Here is a 23,650-nt window from a genome sequence, read left to right on the forward strand (position 1 = left end):
ATTCCTTCTGTTCTTGTTTATTTGTTTTGAAGGCAGTTGCCTCCATGCTACCCAAGTTTCTTCTGCTCTCTTGCAATTCTGCTAGATGGCACATGCTGGCACTCTGTTTCACAGACCATCTCCATGTTATACCTACACCTGCTTCACTGTGCCCTAGGTAACCTTCAGAGGTCTAGATTTTAAGAGCCGTCTGGTTACTTTCTTTTTAAGAAGGCTTTTTATCCTATTTTTATACAATCTCTTTGAACGAGATAGACTGATACATATATATTTGATGGTGTACAAAAGACAAAAAATCTTCCTTAAAAAATGCAAATTAGTTTGTTCTCACCTACCATTTCTTTGAAATGTGCAGTGTGCTGAAAAGTGTGTAATAAAAACAGCTGGGCCACATCACATGTGGTGTGTATGTTACAAAAGACTTCCATTGACTCAAGTTTGGCTCCAACACCCTTAAAAAACCAAAACCAAACCAGGGCAGGAAGGACAATACAAAAAAAAACCCAAATCCAAAGAAGCATGTATTTTATAAAGTTAGATTTATGGCTCTCCTAAATCTCTGTCACTTTTTTTTTATTTTGTTTACAACACAGAGTGGTAGCTGAACTTTATTTGTTCACCTATTTATTCTCTTATTCCAAGATATTAGCACTGGAATAAATCCAGTTTCCACATAAGTAATTCATATGCAGCTATAACATTACATTCAAATTATAAAACAAAATTTGTGCTGAAGAACAACAGTTAAAAGTCTGTAAGATCTACCAAGACTGAACAATATCATTCCAACTTAATTTTGTTCATTTTCCCACCCACAGACTGTAGACTGTGCATCACTTCTTATAGAAAAGAGTTATGAAGAGCTATAATTTACACCACAACATTAAATTTGCATTAGCTATAGAATCAGTTCTCATCAGTTTCCAGAATGATGGTGTTCAGAATGAGACTAATACATTTCAGGACAGTTTACCTTATAGCTCGAGACTGCAAAGGCAGGACCCTGATCTATTCACAAGACAAGATGTGGATTATTATTTCTCCCATCTTTCTCTAAAACCACAGTGTTTAAAGCAACATTTTAGTACTTGGCATATTTAACATCCAACTGAGAGTCACATTTCACTTCCCAATATTGAGTATTTCTTCAGAGCAGAACACCTGCTTTGAACACACTGAAATAGGTGTATCTAATGCTCACCACATCATAGCAACTAACAAGTCAACTCGGCTACATTTTTTCAGTGAGGCACAGAACATAGCTCCCTAGTTTCACCTCCCTTAGATTTAGCCTTAGTCTCAAAATATTTTTTATAGCTCCTCTACACAATAACCATCCCCATTTTTGTAAGAACCAAGGTGCTACCCTGCATATAATGCCTCCCCTCACTACAGAGTCTTGGTTCACCTCCTCAGCATGAAAAAAATGTATAGTGAAGACAAAAGAGTCTTGCTTAAAGATGTAACACAATTAAGTATTGCTGGAGTTTCATCAAATTCTGGGAAGTTTAGCAGGAGCTTTGAAGCCTTGCTACATAGACTTTCATCTGTTGACTTCCAACAAGCTAACCAGCATAAGTAACAAAAGTAAGAACAGAACAAATGCAGCCAGAAATCAGATTTTTTTTCATTACCAGAAAGTAGTTATTTAGAATTCATAGGCCTCTATAATATATCACATGTAACGGCACCCTAAAACATTGCAAATATTACAGAATTTAACAAAACTGAAGGTAAAGGCATTTTAAATATACTAAAGCCTATCTGACATCACTGCAGTTACATAACAGTAGTATGATATGTTAATTGGGAAGAAAAAAAATCACCTAATCAAGAACCTAAAAAGTTTCTCAAGTAATTCACATGGGAATTACTGTATCTGTAAAAATTCACAATTCTCTTACAGATAGTCTTACTTGAAGGTTTCTCATCAACAATTATTTTAATAATTTTATTGAGGCATAGCCATTCATTTTTTTGTAGACTAATGCAGTTATGTTCTTGCATTAAGATATTTTCCATGAAAAGTATTAGTTCACCTTTTACTGCTGACTTCAATTAGATTGATGCCTTGACCCAAAAAGTTCCTAAGGTAAAAAAAAATTCTAACACACTTCTATGTAGAGAGCTGAACTCATCCAATATATAGCCACCTACTCTGTAGGATCATGCCAGCACTCGCACAAATGCTGTAATAATCTACTTTCCCCTTGTCTCAAACTATTGGTGGTATTGATGTAAAAAGCATTTGTAGCCTTTTAACAGGAGTGCTCTTGCAGAACTGAACTTGCCTTTGGCATGAGCCTGGCAATTCTTATGAATTTCCTCTTTAGGGTCTGAAGTTTAAGAAACTTCCAATTTCTTCCAAATTAAAAGAATAACCTCATCCTAAAGCCATCTTACTTTAATATATTCTTCCTTTCACTGTCATATCTGGAAGTACAAGAGATTGCCATACGAGTCCATTTCTTTGCAACATTTTCAGCTATAGTAAAATGGAAAAGCAGCCAATCCAGCAGGCTCATGTCCAAACTACCACCCTGAAGTCTTGTCAAAGACCCCATTGACCATACCACAATTCTACTATATTAGATTTTATTTTTTGTAATCAGTTAATTATGTCAACTATAGAATGGATTTCACATAACTAATGCAGCAGTGTTCCTTGGGAGGCTGCAAGGCTGCCAGCACAAATATTTCAAGGCTTTTACAACAGATAGTTTTTATGATAGGGCTTCTCTCAGGCTCCTGGTGTTTCAGCCTTCATTGTGCTTAACATAAAGGAGATATCTATGTCATGGTAAAACTGCTTTTGAGTATTAAAACAGATTTTAAATATTAATTGTTAGAAAAGCGTACATTAACACATACAGAGACAAGCAGACCAAGACTCAGTGGCCACAGTAAATTTAATCAGAACCCACACTCCATTAACAGCTGGAAGAGTTCCAGCAGCCTCTTGTGCCCTTGGCCATCAGCCAAGACCACTGATTGTGTTTTAAGTCCCCTGAAATTACAAGGATTTACTCGAATATGCCATTCTCCACTCTTGGTGCAGTATTTACAATTTTCTTTTGTGGCACATATAAAAAGTAGCTGGCTACATCACCACCAGTATACTTGCATGCTACAGATGTACACAGTCAGACATACTTAATGCCACCTAAATTGCATCTCTGTTTGGTACATTTCGTAAATGAATTGTAGAAAATGCACTAGAGACATCAAACATCAACAAACTGTAAGTAGCATCTAAGATTTGAATTCAAGTATTAAATTTAATCTATTGAGACAAAAAATGAAAGCTTTTAAGCATTTACCAGAGCTATATGCAAGTATGTTACAGACAAGCATCAAAATTCTTGTCCCCAAAGCTTCATTCAAGTCTACTGCTCATTAGTCATGGCAGGCACTAATACACAGCTCTTACAATAGTGCTGTGCAGAGAATACTGAGAGGAGGAAGTCTTAAAACTAATAACAATACCTGAAAGTCTTTAATATCAAAATGAGAGGTCAGTTTGGCCACAGTCCAAGAAATCAGGTGAATATATATCCCAAGAACATCTGCCATGCAGTCACAATTCTCTTTCATGACCTTCATATGATACAGTATTTTACTTAGGTAAGATACCAGAACATCCAGGTTATGAAAAGAAATAAAAAATACAAGGCAGGTAGTGATGACTAAAAACTCTTACAGAAAGTGATAGAAAGATAAGCAGAAAACTCTCCACAAAGCACAATATTTGTTCAGTTGCAGGTCCAGAATACTCTAGAAGTATCTGATGCACATGTCGTATGTGGAGTTAAATCTGAATTCCTCAAGCCTACACCAAGATCTGCCATCATTAAAGGAAGAGCTAGAATATTTGCACAAAGTATGTACATTACAACTCACACAGACTAGAAGCTGCTTTTGAAAGCACATCAGTGCAAATATCTAAGTACTGTCAGGTATCAGGTCTGATGTACGGAGACCTAACAGCATAAGAAAGGGAAAATAGTCATTGCCAGAATAACTTTCAAATTCAGAAGACTACTGTACAATAAAATGCAGCACTCTGCTCATCGCCTTCTCCAACGTAGCCCCACAGTAGAGTGGCCCAGCTTGTCAGCCAGATCCAGCTCCCACTCCCTGGCATTCAACATGTCTTTTGTTGAGCTCAGCTGGTGACCTAGCCAGACAGTAGCCAGCAGCAAGACCAGCTCAGGCTGTGGTTTTTCCAGCCTTTTGCTTTCCAGCTAAGCTGGATTACATGATTTGCCACTTGGCAACAGGGAATAGTCCTGCCTCCTTCTCCTCTCTCTACCAACAACTCCTTCAACCAGAAAGCAAGTTGATTCAGCCTATGAACCCAGTAAAAATGAGAACAAAATAAAAGCCCAAAACACAGATTTTTTTTCCAGATTAGTCTCTGATCTTTTAGCGAGCTCAATTGATTTACTGGATCATCAGACAAATACTAGAGCCAGCATAAACTAAGCAGTAGGAACTCAGCCTCCTTTTATTGAAGCCACAGACAGCTGAGAAGGGCTTGATTAGAGCTAATTATCACTGTACCTTAAGCCACTGTACCTTAAGCAGCAGGTAGCACTGCTGCTCTGCTGCAATTCATACTGCTGGGACACAGCCTAATAGAAAGACCACATGAGAAAATACAAATAGGTCACTCAGGAGAGAAACCACTTGAATCTGAAGCATGTCTTATTGAAGCAGCAGAGAGGAGCCGTCAGTCTCTGAATAAAGGCAAATTAAAACAGTATGTTGGACCAACAATAGATGCTGAAGGTCTTTTTTAGTAAGCCAGTTAACTATCAGATGTATCATGTAAAACATATGGCAGTGCACAGTGGCTGCACAAAAACATATGTAATCTCAATTAGAGTTCTCTTACTTTTTTGCCCATGTAGATATTATACCCAAGGCACCTACAGAGTGGCACTGCTGTGGGAGTCGACAAGTGCCCCCAATGTGTGAAGTTAAAACTGGGATGCAGAACACCAAAGCCAATAGTTTGCTCCTATCACAAGGGGACAGACTCATTGCTCCTGCATCCCACCAGGCAGCTCTGCCTGTCCCTTTTCCAGTGACAGCAGTAATTGTCAGATCCCACCAGAATCAAAGTACTCCATTTCCTAAAAATATTTTCTCCTCTCTATAAAACACTTTGGCCAAAGGTACAATATGGAAACAGTGGGAAAAAAAAAAATGGGACCAAACCAACAACAACTGTTGCTGAAAGGAAATAAAAGTGAAGCAACACCTGAAAATGAACCACAAGTTATCCCTTCCAAGACTCCTACTAGGAGCATATAGTCAGAGTCCCTAAAGACATATAGATGCAAGCAAGCAAATACAGCTTTATCTATTTGGCAAATTGTTATTCAGAGTAAGCATAAATTGTCCCTCAGGGGAAAGATTTGCTAGAGACACAACTGGAAGGAGGCACAGTGATGGAGGTATAAGTGATGTACATTCAAAAATAGCAGGGAAGAGACTCTAGGCATGGAAAATGGGTATAATTTCTCTGAAGATTTTCAGTAGTCTCATATAATGCCAAGAAGGAGTCTCAGAGAACTGAAAGAAGTAGAATAACTTTCCCCTTTCTTGGCAAAGAGGCAGGAGAACAGTTTGTTCAGGTTTCCTTATCACTTCCTCCAAAACCCACAACATTAATGACAGAATGCTGTCTTTATGATGGTCTAAGTCCAACATATTCATTTTTAGGTTCAGCTATAGACTAAACTGGTATCAGTGTCTCCCACTGGGACAAGCAGAAGCACTTCCAAGATACCAAAAGCTACCATAGATATGGACTATCTGTATTCCAAAGGGATTTTTACAAAATCACATACCAGAGACTATACTTTCATCTCCTTTGCATTTTAGTTGCCTACCATTTGGATTTACAACTAAAAACATTTTCCCCTAAAAGACTGATATTGAAACTGGCAATATTGGAGTTGTCAGATTTTCCTGCTTCTTTTCTCAACACAGAAGGCACAACATTGATTAAGTGGTAATAGACTTGGTATCTGTTGTTTGAGGACAACAGGCTCAAGAATAAGGAGGCTTATTAGGGTAAGACTGTTGGTAAAAGCAGTAACTTCAAGTAGTAGTTGACAGATTTTACTTTTCCATCTATTGCTCCTCCTCTCGAAGATCACCATTACAACCTTCCAAGTTTCAAAATCACTACCCTCCCTGCAGGGAGAGAAACTAATAGAGTTCCAAAAGGAACTGTGTGAACTATGGCAGTTCACAGCTGGCATAGATCAGGGCTTAGCCTTATCTCTGCAGCAAGGCATCACACAGCTCAACTCCCAGTGTGCTCTCCTGCCCACTGTTCCCAGCAGTGCTTGCATCCCATTCCTGTCCTTTCTGCTCTCCCCTGCCTGCCCTCAACACAGTGTTAGTTTTCAGCAGGCAAGCAGCTGATCCGACTGACCAGACACACACTGCTGAGCTGAGCTCACCCATGGAAAGGACAGGTTTTAGGGAAGCCCACACTCACAATGAAGCCATGCTTTTATGTAACAACTTAGCCAGAAGTCAGAGAAAGACAACTGAAAGCCATGTAAATTCCCAAACAAAATTCCCCTCTAGTCTGCAAAACACCCCATCTCTTCTACATGTGGAGAGTGAAGGTACAATGCCAGCTTTTAGATGTTTGGAAATCTTCAGGAGTGAAGGTATTACACTGCAGTATTACTGGTGTCATGTTATTTCATACTTCCTGACCTTAAGTACACCTGGGAAGGGGGCAGGGAGGAAGCCAATAAATAATTTAAATAGTTCATTAGTAAATCATCATGGAGAACTAACACGATTAAATGTCTTCAGTTTCTGCTGGAGATAAGTGACAAGGAAAGTGTCACATAGGTAGAAGATGTTTATACCAACACAGGATATATTTTATAGTTACTGTAGAATCATGCAACAATTCTGCAGTCATGGCCTGGATAATTGAAGATGACTAACAATGTTGTGGAGTTTTCATTAGTGGTTAATTTAATTTGGCTTTGAAGTAATTGTGCACAATTTTTTATTTCATTCTAATTTTTGGTTGCAATTAGCATTCCAAAACTTTAGACATCCACAGCATGGGTACCTTTCTCTGAGCAGTCACTCTGGATGCTTTAAGAGCAGATTTCAGTGTCCACAACCTGCACCAGTTTGACTGGCCCAAAGGCAGAGCTGCAGGCTGGATTTGTTTGTCTGCACTTCTATCACTGTTCCATTTACCATAGCCCTCCCAAGGAGGCTGCAAAGCTGTCTGCTCCCTGGGGAGCTGTGAAACAGGTACCTTGTGCAACAGTGAGTGCTGCCAACTACACCAGAAACCCCAGCCAGATTCTCCTGAGCACTTTGTGCATTACTTATGCAAATACATGTAAATGCACAGGATCTCAAAGCTTTAGGAAACACTTCAGAAAGCAATAATTAATTAGGCAGGAAATCAGCTTATCTGTCTGGAAGATACAGTAAAATTCAACAATACGAGTCCTTTGGACAGTCCATTAAAAAAAAATTTAAAACTTGCAAGCTCCCCTCAGTTATGTAGCAGCAGTGCTATGACTCACTGCACACTGTTTATTTTATGTTCAAAGAATCCAAAAGCTGCACATTTTCATTCCTGGTTTGTCTGGTCCCTTTTGCACACCCTGCCTCAAGCTCTGAGATATTAGATATATCCAAAAACTCACAAAACTGCATGTTTTTTAAAGAGTGGTCAAGAAGTCTAGCACAAATTGTAGAGATTACTGTATGGCATAACTATATCAACAACTATGCTGTAACAAAGTTTAGCATTCCTGGACAAAACAAACTTCAACAACAGAGATAGTTCCACAAACTAAGTACCCTACATGGTTACAGCCAATAGAATTACATTTTAAGTAGTTGACATACTCAAGGAGTATTTGCCACTTGAGGAGAGAGAAAAACACTACTACCTAGACAACTACTATTACTACATATTGCATGGTATGGAAAAGCAGGATGCATCAAAAGCATGGAGCAAGGCTCCACATACACTCCATAGTATCCAGAAAGATGAGTCTTTGTATCCCTCAGCAGAGCTGCCTAGCATGGAAGGTTACACAGCAACTCCTATGAAAAACCTACGTTCAAGTAAGGGAAAAAACACAGCAAGCGTGAAACCGACAAACCAATCCTGAGCTCGGGCTTGCCAGCTAGTGAAGCAAAGGTAAGTAAGTAGTAAAGAAAATGTAGCTCAAGGATCATGCTTTACTATCTTGGCTCTCAGTTGCTTCTTCCACCTACTTGGAGCCACAGTATTAAATTTCGTCATCCAAATGATCCATGCCAGCTTAGATCACTATTTGTTTGCAATAGCAGGTGAAAAAAATTAAGGAAACCTTTGCAGTCAAACTACTTATCTTTACAAGCTATACAATTTGATCTTGATAACTCCACACAACCAAATCTATGTTCTTCCTTTAATGAAGGCCTACATTTTTTATTATTTCAATACAGTGCTTCCCATGTCAGAAATCAAGGTGTCCCAAATTACCTCTTTTCAAAGCCTTTCATCAGCAGTTCAAATGCATACAGAACATTTCAGACCTCCCCACTTTTTTGTTACTTTTTTTTGAGGAATAGGCTATATATATTTCAAGACTATCAGCAAGACACAGATGATCCAAGTTCCTTTCAGTTTTGCTTATCAAAAAGCCTCTATTGGTCAGAATACAAGTCTGACTGAGAAACAAGCAGTCCTGAAATCTATTATGTGCTTATATGTGACACAGATCCCCTGGATGATGTCTTCAATTCAAAAGGGGTCCCATGGCAACACAAATTAAAGCAAGCCAATTACTTCGGGTGTTACTTTCCACCACCTGAATACAAGGATGTCTATGCCATTGGTTCCAGCTGGCATCTTGGTCAACTCAACTATATAAAGTTACACACATGAAAATATGACGGTTTAAATCAAATTCACCTTGTAAATAAAAAAATAGATAACTCTTAAGCCATGAATGCAGTTTTAAAGTGAATTTTAGCCTTGCTATTGAGATAATCATATGCACATAGCAACAGCAACTTCAGTGACTGAGTTACTGTCTGCCAGCTAGACATATTTCTATATCCCTCATCTGTTTCTCATTTCTGAACTTTTCAGCATTGTGTTGCCACAAGAACAGTATTCTATCTTGTGACAAAAATCAAACAAGAATCTTTTCATGACCCTAGTAAGTCTTCAGGCACATAGATAAAACAAGTATTTTTAAATGCCAAATACTACAAGGATGGCTTAGCAACTTCAGCAATAGAAAGCCACCCTCCCAAATGACCAATCATTACACACATTCTCCTCTAAAACAGTTAGAAACAGGCTTTTCAGGAAAGAGTCGACATTTTGAAGGGCATTTATAATGGGGTGAAGACCTCAGGCACATTGGTCCAGAGTAGTGAGCAAGAAGCAGCTCATTGTAAAAGAGACCCATCAGAACCCAATAAGTTTTCATCTTTCAAGTGACCAGTACATCATACAGGAGCAACCACCATTTCCAGGCTCTTCCAGTAACTTCTTAGGTGCTTAATCTTTTATTGTGAAGCAAGTCACGTTCAGCCAGGAGCCTCAGCAAGTCATTCACTGGAAAATGAAAAACTTGACTTAAATATGAAAATTTGGGAGATGTCCTCAACAAGACAGGAATATTAAAAGTATTCTATGGAATGGCATCTTCCAAGGAGCAACTTGCAATATACTTCTGATAGATTCATCAAGTACAAATGTAAAGTCTGAAGAGTAAAGTGAATTAAAAGCACCAATACCAACACCAGGTAACTGTTGTAACATGTGGAAAAAACCTCAACAGGTGGGAGAGATTGTGGAGAAGAGAAATCCACCACACTCACACCAAGAAAAAGGCATACTGCACTAGCAATAGTCAAGATACTCAATATTTCAATACTGTTTTGCTTTGATGTACTGCAACAGAACAAGCAGAGGAGCAAGAGGGGGGTGGAGGATTCTGTGAGCTCACAGACATCTGAACCCTATTAACATCCCTGAGCCAACACAGCCTGAAGGACATTGCTCACTCAAATGAAATAACCAGCCACAACTGCCTGCAGCTATAGGTAGAAAGAGAAAGCAGCATTGTTGAATCAGCTGAAGCCCAAAATAACGGCTGGAAAAGCTGCTATATCAGGAACAGAATGGGCAAGAGGCTCCAAAATCAGTGGATGCAGTGCTTTTTGCCTGCAAACAGGTACACAGGTTTTTTAACAAGCACTACAGTTTTGTTTCTGTAAATGACTTTTACCACTTGTCTTCTGTAAGCTTGAGGAATATCCAGAAAGCTTTTCTTGTTTAGTCCTGTCCACTGTGTCATCACAGGAGAAGGCTGGTTAACATACCACACACTGCAAAGCAAATCATGAGTCAGACTGAAAGCACATTAATCTTACAATTCTGCTTAAGACCTGAAAGAATTATTAAACAAGACAATTTATTTTCAATTCCCCTCTGCTACTAAGGGCAGGGGGAACAGTCATTGAGAGCAGCAGGGACACCCTAATTTGCATCAACCCCAAGGCACTGCAGAGGAAGCTGGTGTCAAGCATCCGACACTGCATTTCAGTTTAAGTGAGTAATTTCTGAGCCCTCTACCTGCAAGTTTGCAGTGACTGAGGAGCCTTGGAATGCGCTTTCCAGTAAAGTCAGCTTGTCCGAGATTGCTGTCTTTCCCAGAGAGAAAACCAGTTCTTTTGAATAGCCAGCTGAGACAGCATGTGTTAGTAAGTCCTTCCTCTTCCAGAAGTAAAAATAGATACTCCATTCCTCAACTCTAATGTTTTCTCAATTTTTGTTATTTTGCAACTTGTTCTCCCAAAATTAGCTTTATGCTCAGCTCAAAATACAAAAAGTCAGGAAGACCAAAGCGAGAGATTAGCAACCTTGCTTTTGTTATGTCAATCTTCCAACTTTTGCTCAGCTCCAGGAAACCATAATACATGAGATTTGCACATTGTAAAGGGCCCCAACAACCACAAACTTTAACAACTATTTCTCTTTTAGCTCCTCTAGAAAGTTTTGTTATAGTCACCCAGAACCCAACCCACAAGGGTCACATCACACCACAACACCAATAAACATTAACTACAGAAAACTTACATTTCTGAGAGAGAAAAGCATATTGAACAAATAAAAAGCACAGCCAGCAACACTGATCTGCTGTACTAAAAATGCTTTTGTTACTCACATGATCTAGAAAGGGTCTAGAAAACACTAAGCAACATGATTGTTGAGGCTTGGCACCACAAGCTAATCAGATATTTCTCAATGTCTGTTCAGTACAGTTAAACTATTAATAAAGCCACTCTCTTTAAACTGGTCTTTGGCTAACCAAGTTGAGTATTTTCCTCCTTCTCCAATAAAACCCCAAAAGACCCCTTCCCCCAAACAAAAAAGTCAGTGACTGCTACAGTCACATATCTGATAGGCTGCAGGAGACTATTTAAAGGTGGGATTCTCAAGAATTATTATTGCTTAGAAGTTCTTCCAGATATTGGCAGTTACCTCTAAAAGCAACCTCAAGAACTCCAGCCCCCAGGAAACCATTTCCACTTTTCTGAAGACATTCAGTGTCTGGATATGCAAGTTATGAAATTAGAGGGTTTACTATGTTCTAAAAACCAAGACTGTAGAGATTACCAGAAACCAATGGGTGCCATATAGACAGTTTTGTCTTTTTCAAAATACACTACTATTTCAAGAGACCAAAATAGTTAAGAAAGGTCTCCTCATTACAAGTGCAGAATCCAGTAAGAGTTCTCTACTCTGTCTTTTTTTACTGTGGACAACAGTTTAACTTGAAGTTACTATACATGAAACTGAGCTTATAGATAGAAGACCAGTGGTCAAAGAGCTTATTCCCTCCAACTGTCCTTAAGCTACTATGAAAACTCACCTCTAAGTATACATACATCAGACTCTTCCTTTTATGCTCCCTGCAGTGTTTGCAATTCCTCTTGTAAGCTGGTACTGACACTTATGAATATGGCCTTTTGTGGTATACAACTCCTACCCCATTCACTTTTCTGCATTTGTTTTTCTGTTAGTGTGTCTCCCCAAATGAACTTGCCATAGGATCAGACCAGTATAAGAGAAAATGGAAACCAGTCCAGCAGCCCCAGTTTTAGCAGGTTTCAGTATTATGGAGGTTGTATTTTGTCTTACCTTACACTAGCTTAAACTGGCACTTCCTTACAAGGAAGTTATTTTCCTCCATCTCTTCTGTTTTTGCATCAACTCCACATTCTTTTTGCTGGCAGCGCTGTTTGCATAGCTGGACCATGAACTTCAATGAATTATGGTCCATCTAAAAAACTCCTCAAAATGTATTATTTTTGCTAGATTATTACTTTGGAGCTGAGCAATAGCTAATAAGGAAAACCACCAGATACTTGTTAACCAGGAAGACTCAAATGGCAGAGATTGATAAAATGCAAGCATAGGTATAGCTGAGCTGTGAGACAGCATATGACTAAGACATCAGGAGGGAGATGAGGAAAAGTGAGACTAAACCAGTTAGCTCAAGCAGGAAAGGTAGTTCTTTAAGTCTCAATCTCACCAAGTTGCTCCACAGGCTTTCTAATAATGGCACATAAGAGAATGTGATTTTTTTCAGTTTTGTCTTACAATCTAAAAGGATCATGCATATACTCACAGTTGTGTTAAGAATATTAGGATTGCCTTGGGAACTTACAATGCACATGAAAGCTGGATTAGACTAATTACCTTGCCTCAGTACACAAGGTAGCTGTTCACCAAGCCTGATGAAAATAAAGTACTCTAAGAGGTGTATGGCCATTACGTACTTCTACTGCAAACTATTCAACCCCATCCTTTGAAGATAAAGCTAACATTTTCTTTTCAGTTTGAGATCCACCACTACAGCATTCAGCTACTTCAAACAATTTTCACAACACCCTTATTAAGCAATCTCTCAACACAAAACTTAAGAGGCTCAACAGGAAGATTGTAAGACAGATGATCACATAGCAAACCACATGCAAGAAGTAACTATCTCAACAACTCAAAGCTAACTCATTTCACCATGCACCAGGATGCAGACTATGAAAACTAACAAGGTTTGTCATTCATTACCATCCATAGCAAGGCAGCCATTTCTTAGACTACTTCAACAGTACACTGTATTTTGCTAAGTGCAAATACATGAGTTACCAATACTGAAAACGCGGAAGGGAAATCGGAACTTGTGTTAGATATTACATTGTAAGTACCAAGTAAAAGAAATGGAAACACATGGAAATATGCCTTGAAGTAAATATAAAATAATGAATTCATACTGGGGTATGGATATTTAAAACCTCATAGCTAGCAACCAAGATGACTAACCTCTCATGTCAAGATATCCATAAGCCAAAATGACTATAGCTCCCAAATGCTTAGTTTTGGTGAGATTACACTGAAGACCTGTAAATAATCGGTAGTTTCACCTTACTCTAAAGTTGTCATGAGGTTGCACAATGTATAGCTAATGTACAGATCCCTAAGGCACAAGATGTTTTCAAGGAAGAACAGAAAACAGGACTGTAGAACAGGAACTGAATAATGGGGTGAGTCAGTTATTGTAAACAAAGTTTGCCACCCTGAAACTACAGGAGGAAAACAAACATCTACCAGGCAAGTGTCTGCTTCAATGAGCAAGGAATTAAAAAATAATACCCTAGAGACTCTTAAGGCATCTGGTGCAGGATACTCCAATAAGATAGCTAAGTTGAGCCAACAAAACCAATTCATACTGCCTATTTGCTTCATGGAACATTGTCCAGCCCTTTCTGCTGGGGTTAATGAAATTAAATTTCAAAAATCCACAGGAAAAGAAAATGACCCTAGCCTTTGCAGCACCTTATACTGTAGATTGGAAGAAACTACAGAAAGTAGTTTTGAAACTGCTGTCAGAGCTCTTCCCCTCTCATCCCTATATGTGTCCCTTTCAATAGTTTACAGAAGGACATGAGATATCACTCCCATTTGTATTTCATGCAGGCATGTTTACTACCCTTAACCTAACCATAATACTTACAATTTATTTTTATTAGTCCTCACACTCAGTTGCAAAAGCAGTATCAAATTAATTTCTGCAGTACACAGAGCTTGACACTCAAAAAAGAAACAAGTTTTCAATAAATAGCTCTTCCTGTTCTGCTTCCTTCTATATGGAAACATCTGCGCTGAGTGCCCAACTGACTATTTTAAAATAGTTTTAATTGCTTAATTATCTGCTCTGATATAATCAATGCTTTTTAATACATTGTTTCTTCCGGCTTCTTAGAAAGAGCCTTCTTCCATAGTATAACACCACCTTCATGAAACAGTTCGAAAGATTTCTTTTTTTCCAAGCTCATGATTGAAAAGCTTAATACCTTTAGTTTTTACTTTGCCTTAGTTTTGAAAAGTCACTTATAACATAGCTGCAGCAGTGATGTTTTGCATTAAACACAAATAGTAAGAACACACCTGATGAGTGATGAGTAGCTCTCCCCACTCCAAGACAGTTCCCAACCAACCTGTTGTACTGACAGCCAGTGGCATGAGTCTTGATTATGGTTCCATATCCTCAGTCACCAGTCACATTGTCATTTGAGACTATATTAAAAATACGGACACAGAAGTTACCAATTCCTGTAACTTTTGAAGGCACACCACTAGTACTAAGTGCTGTGGGCTTGTTTTGGTCAACCAATCTCACCCTTTCTTTAATGAAAGCTAATCATAAACATGGAATTTGTATTCCAGATTGCATCACTTAGTTTTCAATTATTTAGGTTTCATCTTCCTACAGAAAAATTCAGTAACACCTTTTCAGTGTCATTTTCCTACATGTACCTACCATGTGTCAGGACAGAAAGTTCCTAGGAGAGATGCTAGGTAAGTCAGGTCTAAGAAAAATTATTTATGCCACAACTAAGAGGTTCCACTTTACCTAACAAGCTCTCCAGTGGAAAGGTAAAACATAAGGACAGGTGTTAATAGGTGAGCTACTTATGTATTTGGATGAAAGTTTGTAACAAGAAAGACCAATGAAAACCCCCAAACTTAAAACTGACTAGAACACACATTTATATCTTTCTACAGATACAGAAGCACTCAATGTGATCAAATATATCTTACTGCATGAGAGGGGGAGAAAGATGCATTTACTTGTCATGCTTTTTGTCCTCCTCCCAGTTTCTAACTCTAAGGTGAAAGAACACAAGAGGTACACTGATAGAGTCCCACAGCTCTTTTTACAATTATTCCTTCCTGGTGTTGCTCCACTTCTGTTAAAAATAAAGCAAGAATACAAGGAACAGTGCAACAGTAGCAGCAAGCTCACAGTGCCTCATGTGAGCAGTTGAAGAAGGTCATGGAGTTCATTGGAGTGTGTTGAATTCTTTAGCCACAGAAAGTACACTCCTTCTGATGTACTCCACAAAGTGCTGGGGGGGAAGTAATTTTATCCATGTATTCTTGTTTCTCCACACTTGCTTATTAGGCAGCAAGTGCCATTGAGAAGTCGGGCACTGTTAAATTTTTGGATCAGCTTGTAATCATCCAAGAAACAGATGGTGATTACAGATTCCAGGGGCTGGGGCGGGGGGGGGGGGCTGTTTGGTTTTGGTTGGGTTTTTTTAAACTTATACAGTATGCTGAACTCATTAGGCATTCATGCTCATCTCCTAAATACATTTAATGGTTGACACAGTAGGCAAGCTCTCCAGCAGTCTGTTCTTTACCTCAAAATTAGTTACAAAAAACCCCACTTGTATTAGTTTCTGCCATCTTTTAGGATGATGTTTTGAAGGACCTAAGCCTACAAATTCCCAGCTTTCCTAACAAGCTCCTAACGGAAGCACGCAACCAATTCTAGTGAGAGCACATTCACCATCAATGTGCCTGGGATGATTATAGGATGCAGAATACACAGAATCTGTGGCTTTCATTTCTAGGCACAGAAAACAAGTTATATGCCACCCTCCTTTCCTCTCCTACTTCCTACAGTTATTGGAAATCCAGCAGCAGTGACAGTATAAGAATGTTATTTACATCACTTGTAAATTAAATACAATTATGGTGCTAGCTAAAAATATACCTTTAAGTCATACTAACCACTGAGTTTAAATATTTATTTCAGTAGCACAGCCAGATTATCTTTGACACTGGGGTAAAAGACAAAGATAAAAATCAACTGTTAATGATGCAGATGCCTGCAAGATCCAAGCACTGACAATTAGTCTTTGCTGCTACAAGTCATCAGTATTATAATCAGATCTACAAAATGGGACACAGTTGCTTTCCCTTTCACTCAGCAGCAAGCTTCATTCTACAGCAATGTGTCAGAACACTGATAAATGAATTTACAGCTGTGAATGTGAACACATTTTTTATTGCTTCGTAAGACATTGGATAATGTTTCATGTTTTCCTCTCACATGCCCTTTGAAGTTTACTGAATTTGACTGTACTACCAAACAGGACTTTGCATTAGGTATCCCCTCTACTTCTATCTAAACAGTAACAGCAAGTTGCTTACCATTGTAATGTGTGGGTAATTGATAAGAACCTTGGGTAACAGGCATGCCTCTGCAAATTTCCCCCCCCCATTAAGAACTCACACCTCTGCTGTCAGCCCTCAGCTTTGTGACACCAATGTTTAGGTTTTCCCTTTAGAGTCATGTTTCCTTCTAGGACAGGAGAGTTAAAACAACAGTTTGTTGAGGTTTTTTTCTTAATTTTTTCACATTCAATTTCAAACTCTGAAAATCCTCCCATATTCAACAATCAAGTATAGTCCTAAGACTAAAAAAATGAATACACCTGCAGAAAAATAATCTTTTTCCTTTATCTTCACCAAGTGTTTCCTTCCAAAACATGCAGCAATGTCAGAAACATAGGAACTGCATCTCAGCTTCACTGTTTCAATATATATATATATATTATTCCCCAAGAAACAGTTAGTAAGACTCATATTTCTATTCTCTCATTAACTGACAGGCACTACAGACAGTCTTAAATATAATTTTCCAGATAATTACTGTGTTCTAAGTTTAATGACTCCCATCATGAACTATAATCTATGCTCTGTTCTTAGTCTAGCTTTTGCTTATGGATTTCTGTTTATTCTGCTAAGAAACCTAAGGATTCCTAACTCCTGTTCTTAATTAATACACATAGTTTGTATTTCTCCCATGAGAAACTCTTATTTGTGATAACAGAGTTAAACCATGCTTGCACACTTATTTTCATTTGGTGGACATTGCCACATGAAGCATTACAAAATGACAGGAAAAGCATCTAACAGAGAAGCCTGCAACACTTCAATGATGCATTCTTGGCCAGGAAGAGATGTTTAATTTGGACACATCAAATTAAATTTTTTTTTCCATGCTCTCTCATTCAGTGGGATTTCACTTCCACAGGGCCTCCAAGCATTACTCATGACTACATTTTGCAGTGGGCTAAGGAAATGGAATGCCATCTGCAGAACACAACAGATATTCACACCTACAACCATCACCTTCATGTGAATGCAAAGCCTCTTTTCTCTGAGCCTGTTGTGTTGCTGGTGTTGTTTTTTTTTTTTGAACCTCTCCAAAGAGAGGACTTCAGTTCACAATTTCGCATCTTCTGTGCATGAACCAACATACTTTATTACATTTTCTATTGAGAACAGCTAAGCACACTACAGCACATGACTGCAGGATGGTGAGAATCACATATGGTGTTGCATTTGTCACTATATACTTGGTTATTACTGTAGTGAAGAGGTCTTTCCTCTAAAAGTAGTGGTATTTCCACTGTGAACTCACATAGCAACGAGCTGTTGCAACAGGAAGATCTCTGCTTTCATCAGTGATCTTCTCCCCCTCTCCTCAGGAAGACAGTGAACAGCTAGCACACGCTGCCATTCAGTACAACTCTCTCACCCTGTAATTACTCGCTTGCTTTCTTTCATTAAAGAGGCCTGTTTGAGAATTTTCTATAACACTGGCTACTACAAAAGGAGCAAAAGAAATGTGGGTATTTAAGCCCAAATCAGGCAAATCAGAATATCATGCACTTCCACAATTAAAGATATTTCTGCTTTGTAGATAAATAACTACTGTCTTATCAGTTCATGACATAGATGTCACTGCTCACAACTGACCTACTGAAAACTTGAAATCCTTTGTCACCATTACCTACCGACCCACAGTGCTACCTTAAACAGACTGTTCAACTTCACTGAAGCTTCTCCTCTGTCTGGTACATACAGCCAAAGCATTTCCCCATGATCCTTACTTCAGGCACTGTGCTGTTTAACACAGTCTAACAGAGCCCAGGCTTGATGCACAGACTTTGGGCAAAAACTACTGAAACATCCACAGAGGTAAAAAATTCATGGGCTATGGATGTGTAGGAAACAAAAGGAATAGTGAGCAAATACTACAGGCTGCTCTGTCGGTTTCATGAGACCGTTTCAAAATTTGTAGTCTGATCTCAAATTGCACACTGACATTCTTACAGGCTCGTTACTCAGCAGCAGACGTAACCCATGCAAACCCGACACAGGCGTACAGGCTGCGCTCCGCCAGCAGAAGGGAACACGCTCTTTGCTCAACTGCCCTGATACCCGATTTCTGACGATCTTTGGGCTCTACACTTTTAACCTGCCATGGCGGCTATTTAAAGATGCAAAGCTGCGACCTGAACCCCGTAATGCCCAAACCATGTGACACCTTTACCAGACTCCTAATTTTAACGCAGACCAGCGCCCGGCCGGGAGCTCTCCCGGAGCCCGGGCCGCCCGTCCCCGCAGGGTGATGGAGCACTTCGCAAATGGTGCAGTTCTGCCGCCTTACCACACCAAGCCCTTCCTCCTCCCCTCCCCCGCGCACACTGGCAGCGGACACTTGCCGAAGCGAACAGCACGGACGCGGGACGAACTTGGCCAGTTCCCACTGATAACCGGGATTTTTCCCAACTGCAGCACATCCATGCGACGCCCGCGCGGTGCCGGCGGCAGGAGCGGAGCTACTCGGGCTCCGCTCGCAGCACCGTCCCCTCCCGGGCACCTCCCGCCCGCTGCCGCCGAGCGGAACCGCGGGGCCAAAGGGCGGACACGGGCTACCGCAGGCGCCCCGCACGGCCCCCGCGCATCGTCCGCGCCCGGGCAGGGCGCTGCAGCCGCTCCGCGCCGCACACCCCACGCTCCCGGGGTAAGGCGCTCCCGGCCCCGCCGGGCGAGGGGCGGCAGCCGGCGGGGGCTCCCGGCGGCACGTGCCTGCCCCAGTCCCGCCCGCGCCCCCGCAGCCCCCGGGTGCGATGCCCCAGCGCGGCGGGCGGGCTCGTGTGGGTCGAACGGCGGCGCTTACCGAGTGGTTGACCCCCCACATGAGGACGCTGAGCAGCGGATCGCTAGCCCGGAACAACTTCACTTTTTGCGCCACGAAGTGCTTTTTCTTGGTCTTGGTTTTACTCGCCATGACGGGCACGATGCTGCTGGGGGCCGCCATGGCGCTGCCGGCGGCGGAGGTGGAAGGGGCTGGCGTGGGGTAGAGCGGCGGGCGGGCAGGAGCGATCAGCGCCGCAGCCCCGCGGGCGAGCGGGCGGCGGGCGGGCAGCCGCGGGACGCCGGGCGCATCCCGGCCTGGCGGCTGAAATGGCCCCGCTCGGCGCGGCGGCCCCGCCCCGCCCCCCCCGCGGGGAGCGGCCGCCGCCCGCCCGCCACGCACCGCGCGCCCGCCCCGCCCCCGCGGGAACCGCGGAGCGCCGGCTCTGCCGCCCCGCTGCGCATGCTCCCCGCGCGCGGCGCCTGCGCGGCCGCGGGCAGCGAGGCGGGGGGGCCGCCGCGCCGCCCTCCCCTCAGGGAGCGGGGCCTGCGGAGCTGGGCGCGGGCCCCGCCCCGCCCCGCGGGAAAGGGGCTGTCGGCCGCTGGCCTCTGGCCCTCACGCCGTCGCCAGTCCTCTGAGGAACCGAGCCTCCCATCGCCCTGCTCTTTAGCGAGCTGGTGGCTCACGCCGTAACTTCGTACAGCTTGTGTGATTCCAGTTCCCTCTGCCAGCGATCTGTAGGAATGAGAGGGATCTCTGCGGCAGGGCTGTGCCTGCTGCTCCCGCCCCAGCTCGGCTCCCTGAGCAGAGCGGTTCCTGCAGCCGACGTGCCGCAAATACAGAAAGCTCGGTCCCCTGCAAGACTATTGCACCGCTGTGACCTCGCTGTGCTGTTACACCCCCAGCAGAATGTTTCTTGATCGTCTCCATGGCCACAGAGGATGTGGTCAGTGACAGGTGACATCCTGTAAAGGCACATCTGCCCAGCTCAGAAATATCGAACACCGCGTAAGTTTTGCTCCACTGTATGATGAGGAACTCAATGACATCTGTTGTCACTGCTCGGGGCCAGTACCCACGGGTAACACAGAGCATACATCTCCTGAGCCTTTACAGTAAGTCATACATCAGCTTCTGAATAACACAAACTGACCTGCCTGCTGTAGATCTTGCTTTGTTCATCATCTGATGCTTCAGCAAGGTGACCAGATCCTTAGGGAGAAGCAAGAGCAGGGCAGCTCCATGAGGTGGACAAACCACAAGTGAGGGTCATCCCACTGCAACCAGTGCTCTCAGTGACAAGGCATGGATGCACAGGGCCCACACTTGGTGGGCAGGGTGCTGGCAAGAGCATACATCACATCAGCAGTCCCAGAGAAGCTGAGGTGATGAACCATGTCCATCCAGGAAGGCACAACGTAGGCACAGGTTCTATCCAGGGCCAGAAACAGAGGTGCAGGCAAGCTGCCTACGAGAGAGGCCCAAGGTATAACCAAAACACAGAGCTGGAGACAGGTATACCTACAACATAGCTCAGGCAGAGACCTAAACTGTGCCCTCCCTGAGCTTAAGTGGAGGTCCTGGGCAGAATGTGTTCCCAGTGTGGCTGTTCAGGGCAACTAAGATCAATACCTGAGTCTGGGACCCCAACACAAGCTTACATAAATTTAAAAATGTGTTGCACGTCCCCATTTCTCTTTTGCCATTGTGATCTCAACAGCAAAGTTATCTATCATGCTGGAATCTAAAGCAGTAATGTTTAATCTCCCTCCTGCATTGAAGCAGTTACTGGGATTTATTATATGGTCCCTTGTCTTCATATTATGGAGAGTATGATAAAACAGAGATGTATTTAATTTTCTGCTCATTTTTTGTTTTGTTTTTTTTTTTTTTTTCCCCCAGCAGAGTTACTTAGGAGTTACAGAGATACTCAACTGTAATTTTTGTTCTTGAAAATGGATTCAACAACAAAAAAATCCCTTATGTTCTGCTGCAGTCAATGGAAGCAACTGAGTCGTCAGCACCTTTGAATAAAAGCAGGTCACTTAGATGCCTAAATATAGATTTGAAGTCAGACTTTTGGAAGAGTTCAGTACCCATTTTATCCCTTACATTACACTTAGAACACGACATCTGAGCACTGTGCAATGCTACGCACATCAACATGACTAACATCTGCCACACATGTGTCTTTCTTCATCTTTCCAGAGCAAATCCCTATAGTTAAGCATTTTGGTTTATAAATAATTAAAATTTTAGTAGATTTTTTATAGGGAAGGTTGAAGAAGGAAGTTGCTCTTTTTTCCAGAAGACTTTCTTGTCATATTGGCATAGATTCTAAGGAGCTCTTCTCTGCAAATATGAGTTCTCACTAAAGAAGGTGGTTTTATCAGAAGAACAGAGGATGTTGACAATAACAATTACAGCAAAATTTTAAAAATTCAAGGGCCTGGGCTATTTACATTACAAAGTCTGAGGCAAAGATTTATCCTCTTCAGTTTTAAGTGCCACAAACAAAGATGGTTGCCTGTACTTGCCTTTCCTGTAGGAACCACTGTGGGCACAGGTTTTCCACTGAATCCATGAGACAGATGCAGCTGAACTCAGAAGTCACTTGAAGAGACAAAACTTGATTACATTTGCAGTCTACTCTTCTCTTGGGATGTCTTTCCCTCAGTTGTAATCCTGTCCCTTAAAACAGAACAGAGGCTGAGGCCCTCCTGCCAATGCCCACAGTAAAAAATTTCACAGTCCATTTCTTGCAGCCTAGACCTCCCTTTCAAACCTCTTTTAACTCACCATCTGCTGGAGCTCCAGGGCTCTCTCTCCCCCAGTTCTAGCAATGACCTGAGGGAAAATGTCATTTTATGCTGAGTCACAATGCAGGGTCCCCAGCCATTGCCCGCACCAAAAGATTGTCACAGCCACGTTCTTCTCATGTTCTACTCTTTCCTTTGACATGTTCCCTTTTTAAGCTCCCTCCATCTGCAGCTCTAGGCTCTCTCTGTCCAAATGCCCACCTTAACACTAACACAGATCTTTAGACCAGGTCCCCCAACCAGTGCCCTCAATAAAATATTCTCTCTGCCACATTTGCTCTACCCCACACTGTAGAGAGCGCTGAGCTCCAGGACGGTTTAGGTGAATGAGGATGAGACATCTCTGAAGGCTGCTCTTGGGTTACAAGGTTTATTGGGGATGCAGAAAGGTCCTGCCTCGAGCTGCCAGACCAGCACGTGGCGAGGCTTGAGAGGATGGGGGAGGGGAGAGACAAAAGGATGCTGTAGGAGAGGGGAAGTTCCAAGAGGAGGGGAAGTTCCAAGAGAGGGTCTGGCCCCTCGGAGACCCCTTATTAGGGGGCTTCAAGGTGGGCTGGAACAAGGCTCGGGCCAATGGGGTTACAGGCACTTGATGTTTTAGGGGAGGATTACAGATGCGAGGTGAACCATACATTTTAGGGGCTGAGATGGAACAGTCCACTTGACCCCTGGACCCATCCGTAGGCAGGGGCATTGTCCGGCTAGCTGGGAGGACTGTTCTCATCCTGGCTGTATTATTTATGAATAATTATATTTATCCATCCTTTCCAACACCACACCTTTTTTGTTTTTAAGATCTGCTTTGTACCTCCATTCCAGCTGCAACTCCAGGTCCTCTGTGTCTCATAGCTCTAACGTTAAGCCTCAAACAAACCATATGCTGGGCTTTGGATATGGTGCTAGTGCCCACACCAGGAAGTTCTTGCTGCCAAGTTCTTCTGGCAGCCTACACTTCCCTGGGACAGTCACTTTCTAGCCCTGAGCCAGCTGCAGCTGTTGTCTCTTTCCTTCTGTCAAACATAACCTCAAACCTCACCCTACACCTAGAAGTTATGTTGAGCCTTGGACCAGGCCCCTCAGCCATTGCTTCCACCACCAAGTTTTGGCAGGCAAGTTATCCCTGTGGCCCAACCTTTTCACTATCAGCTGCTCTCAAGCTTCCCTTCATCTGCAGCTCTAGGGTCTCTTTGGCTCCTAGCACCAGCCCTAACCCTCACACAAGCTGTATGATGGACTTCAGACCAGGACTGCAGAGCACCAGTCATATCAAAAAGTTCTTGCAACAAAGTTCTTCTTGCATCCCAGGTGTTTTAAGGCTGCGGTACTACACTCTCTTGTCAAAAATAACCTTAAGAGTAGGCTGGGCCTCAGACCAGGCAGCCCTGCCAAGTTCCTTTAACTTAGACTTCCCCTTAAAAGCCCTTCTCTAACTCTCCTTCTGCTGGAATTCTAGGCTCTTTCTCCCATCCTTAA

General features: G+C 42.1%; 1 protein-coding gene across 3 annotated transcripts in view; it reads right to left on the reverse strand.

Moving 5' to 3' along the window:
- Positions 1 to 19,658, reverse strand: part of PIP4K2A (phosphatidylinositol-5-phosphate 4-kinase type 2 alpha) — a 109,758-nt gene extending 90,100 nt beyond the window's left edge. For 2 of the 3 annotated variants that reach the window (XM_021530385.3, XM_077788506.1), the window contains exon 1: positions 19,401 to 19,651. In XM_021530385.3, coding sequence (XP_021386060.1) covers positions 19,401 to 19,541 — 141 coding nt within the window. In that variant the 5' untranslated portion in view covers positions 19,542 to 19,651. Of the gene's footprint in view, positions 1 to 19,400 lie in introns of all 3 variants that reach the window. The other variant, XM_021530384.3, reaches the window with a different exon arrangement.
- Between the last annotated feature and the right edge of the window lie 3,992 nt (positions 19,659 to 23,650).

The sequence above is a fragment of the Lonchura striata genome, chromosome 1, assembly GCF_046129695.1.
Source record: "Lonchura striata isolate bLonStr1 chromosome 1, bLonStr1.mat, whole genome shotgun sequence".
NCBI classification, from domain to species: domain Eukaryota; kingdom Metazoa; phylum Chordata; class Aves; order Passeriformes; family Estrildidae; genus Lonchura; species Lonchura striata.